The sequence below is a fragment of the Montipora foliosa genome, chromosome 10 (genome assembly GCF_036669935.1).
Source record: "Montipora foliosa isolate CH-2021 chromosome 10, ASM3666993v2, whole genome shotgun sequence".
Taxonomy (NCBI): Eukaryota; Metazoa; Cnidaria; class Anthozoa; order Scleractinia; family Acroporidae; genus Montipora; species Montipora foliosa.
In genome coordinates, this window is record NC_090878.1 from 15,280,044 (window position 1) to 15,282,543 (window position 2,500).

General features: G+C 39.1%; 1 protein-coding gene across 1 annotated transcript in view; it reads left to right on the plus strand.

Moving 5' to 3' along the window:
• The window catches only part of LOC137974374 (translation initiation factor eIF2B subunit gamma-like), a 23,720-nt gene that overhangs the window by 7,276 nt on the left and 13,944 nt on the right, over positions 1-2,500 (plus strand). Inside the window, exons 6-7 of the mRNA XM_068821321.1 lie at positions 470-609; positions 2,180-2,361. Coding sequence (XP_068677422.1) covers positions 470-609; positions 2,180-2,361 — 322 coding nt within the window. The remainder of the gene's footprint in view (positions 1-469; positions 610-2,179; positions 2,362-2,500) is intronic.

Below are 2,500 nucleotides of genomic sequence, written 5' to 3' on the forward strand. Positions count from 1 at the left end.
TATACTGTAAAATAAATAATTATTAAAAAGTGGTGTTATTTTCTGGAATAATGTAAGTCTTGTCAAGTAGAATCACCCTTGGCAGATTCCACTTTAAGTTTGCAAACACCAAGGCCGCTGCCTAAGAAAATTTTAAAGGGGCCCTCAGAGCTTAACGCTGTGAACTTAGGAGCCCAACATATGAAGTGAAAGGTGTTGCTGTGAAAAATTAAGGCGCCCAGAGCTATTCTTTGGGAGCCCCAGGCTACCGGGCTCCTGTTGGGCAACAGCCTTGAACACCTTCAGTTGATCATTGGAATACCCAAAACCCCAGTTATGAAATCAATAATGGTTTGGTACATTAACTGCTTTGATGGAAGAAAGGGCAAAAAAAATAATACTGTCACATACTGTGGTGAGTGGAGAATTTTTTTTTTTTTCTCATTACCTTACAATGTAAATAAACTGCGATCTTGACCTCATCTTTTAGATCAATCAGGTCAATAAAGGGGGAACTCATTCCCTATCTGGTGAATAAACAGTTTCAGAAGCCCAAGAAAGTGGAAAATGTGATGACTGGTTCTGCTGAGATGGAAGGAAATTTTAGGGAATCTGTTAGCAGCAAAATAGGTGATTTTATTGTAAATCGTAAATACTGGTAAACAATTTTTCTAGCATTGCATTGTCTCGTCATCATCATAACTGACATTTTTTTTCAAAATGAAGTAATCACAACAAAATCTAGTACTGTAAGCAGTGCATAACCTCTTGCATGTTGCACAAAAATTAATAATTTTAAAAGCCATAGAATGAAATTACACTTCAAAGTGAAAAACTTAACTTTGGCCACAGTTTTTCTAAATACATTTAACAATTATTCGCCGAAGGCGAAGTGATTATCGGTGAATATTCACCGAGACGAATTCGGGGTGAATATTCACCGATACTCACTGAGCCTGAGGCGAATAATTGTTTTAGTATAAGTACACAGGTGATTATTTCAAAAAAGAGAAGAAAAAAAAACATTTCAACGTGAAATCATCTTCACTTAAAGTGGCAAAACAACTACTGGCAGCCATTTTGTCCGTCGAGGTGATTATCGGCTGATAATCCGAGATAGCGAGCCAATGAGAGCGTGCGATTTTGTATAATCACCTGTGTATTTATACTAATAATAATTATTGCATAGGATGCAAGTTGCTTGGCAACATGCAAAAGGCGAGTGAAAAATCAGAGTCCTGTACAGGCGGGAATTGAACCTACGATCTCCGTAAACACTGGTGGTAGGCTCTATACCCATTGAGCTACATGTACTTAGAACTCCGACCTGCAGATCCGACAGGTGTTTACGGAAGTCGTAGACAAATTCTGCCTACAATCATGGACAAAAGTGTTGAGACAATTTACCAAAGCTAATGCTTGTGAACTAACAATTATGAATAGTATTTTGTATCTGTAGTCACCCCCCCCCCCCCCCTCTCCATCCCCCCTCCCCCAAACAATGTTGCAAAACGCTTCATGGATGTTTATTTGTTTCCAACATCGTAAAAGGGGGAAGGGGAGGCTACCTTTCATGAGGGGAGAGAGGAGAATTTACACCAAGGATAAAAAAGGTTGATTCAACTTCAGTGGGTAATTTTCATGTGTCTCAACAACTTTTGCCCATGCATGATTGTAGGACTCTGATTTTTCACTTGCCCTTTTGCCTGTTGCCAAGCAATGGGTGCATTACACCTTTCCACCATTTCGTGTAAATCAATTGCACATTTAAGTTGAAAAGACGTAAGTGTAAGCTCACTTGTTCTAGCTAGGGGCCTTACATAGGTGAATGTCAATAACTAAAAGGGACTTGAAGCTTGGCTGCTCTTTTTGGCTGCTTTCCCTCTCATTTTTGTGCGAAACTGTGTGCAGACAGAACCAACAGCTATGCAGGTCATCCTGGCAGCAGAAGGTGTAAAGTGCAAGTTGCAGGTTGTAGGTTAGGGTTGCAGGTCATTGTTTTCCCATCAAACCTTTACAAAAAAGCTAACCTTAGGCTTAAACATTATTTTTTAGGCCTAATGTTAGCATTAGTAAAGGTTTGGGTTGTTTCAGCTTTGGTGAAACAATGACTTGCAACCCTAACCTGCATTACTTGCAACCTGCTGTTTACACCCTCCATCCTGGCAGGGCCTCTCAGTGTCTGATCCTCTCTTTCCAGACATTTATGACTTTGTGCAAGAGGATGATGTTACATTGTACACAAAAGAACTTTCTTCGTGGAGTGGCACACTGACAGACATAGACCACAACAACATCATCCGGTGTCATGCGTATGTCATGAAAACGGGAACTTGTCTTCGAACGAACAGTGTTCCACTTTATATGGAAGCAAACAGACAGGTCTTGTGTTGAACATTAATTTTGCTGTCTTCATTTTAATTTATATTTCATACATTACTTTAGAATAAATTAAAATACCACATGTACTTTAAACAAAGGCTTAATTAAATATTGATTAATGTGAGTAATGTGATTCTGT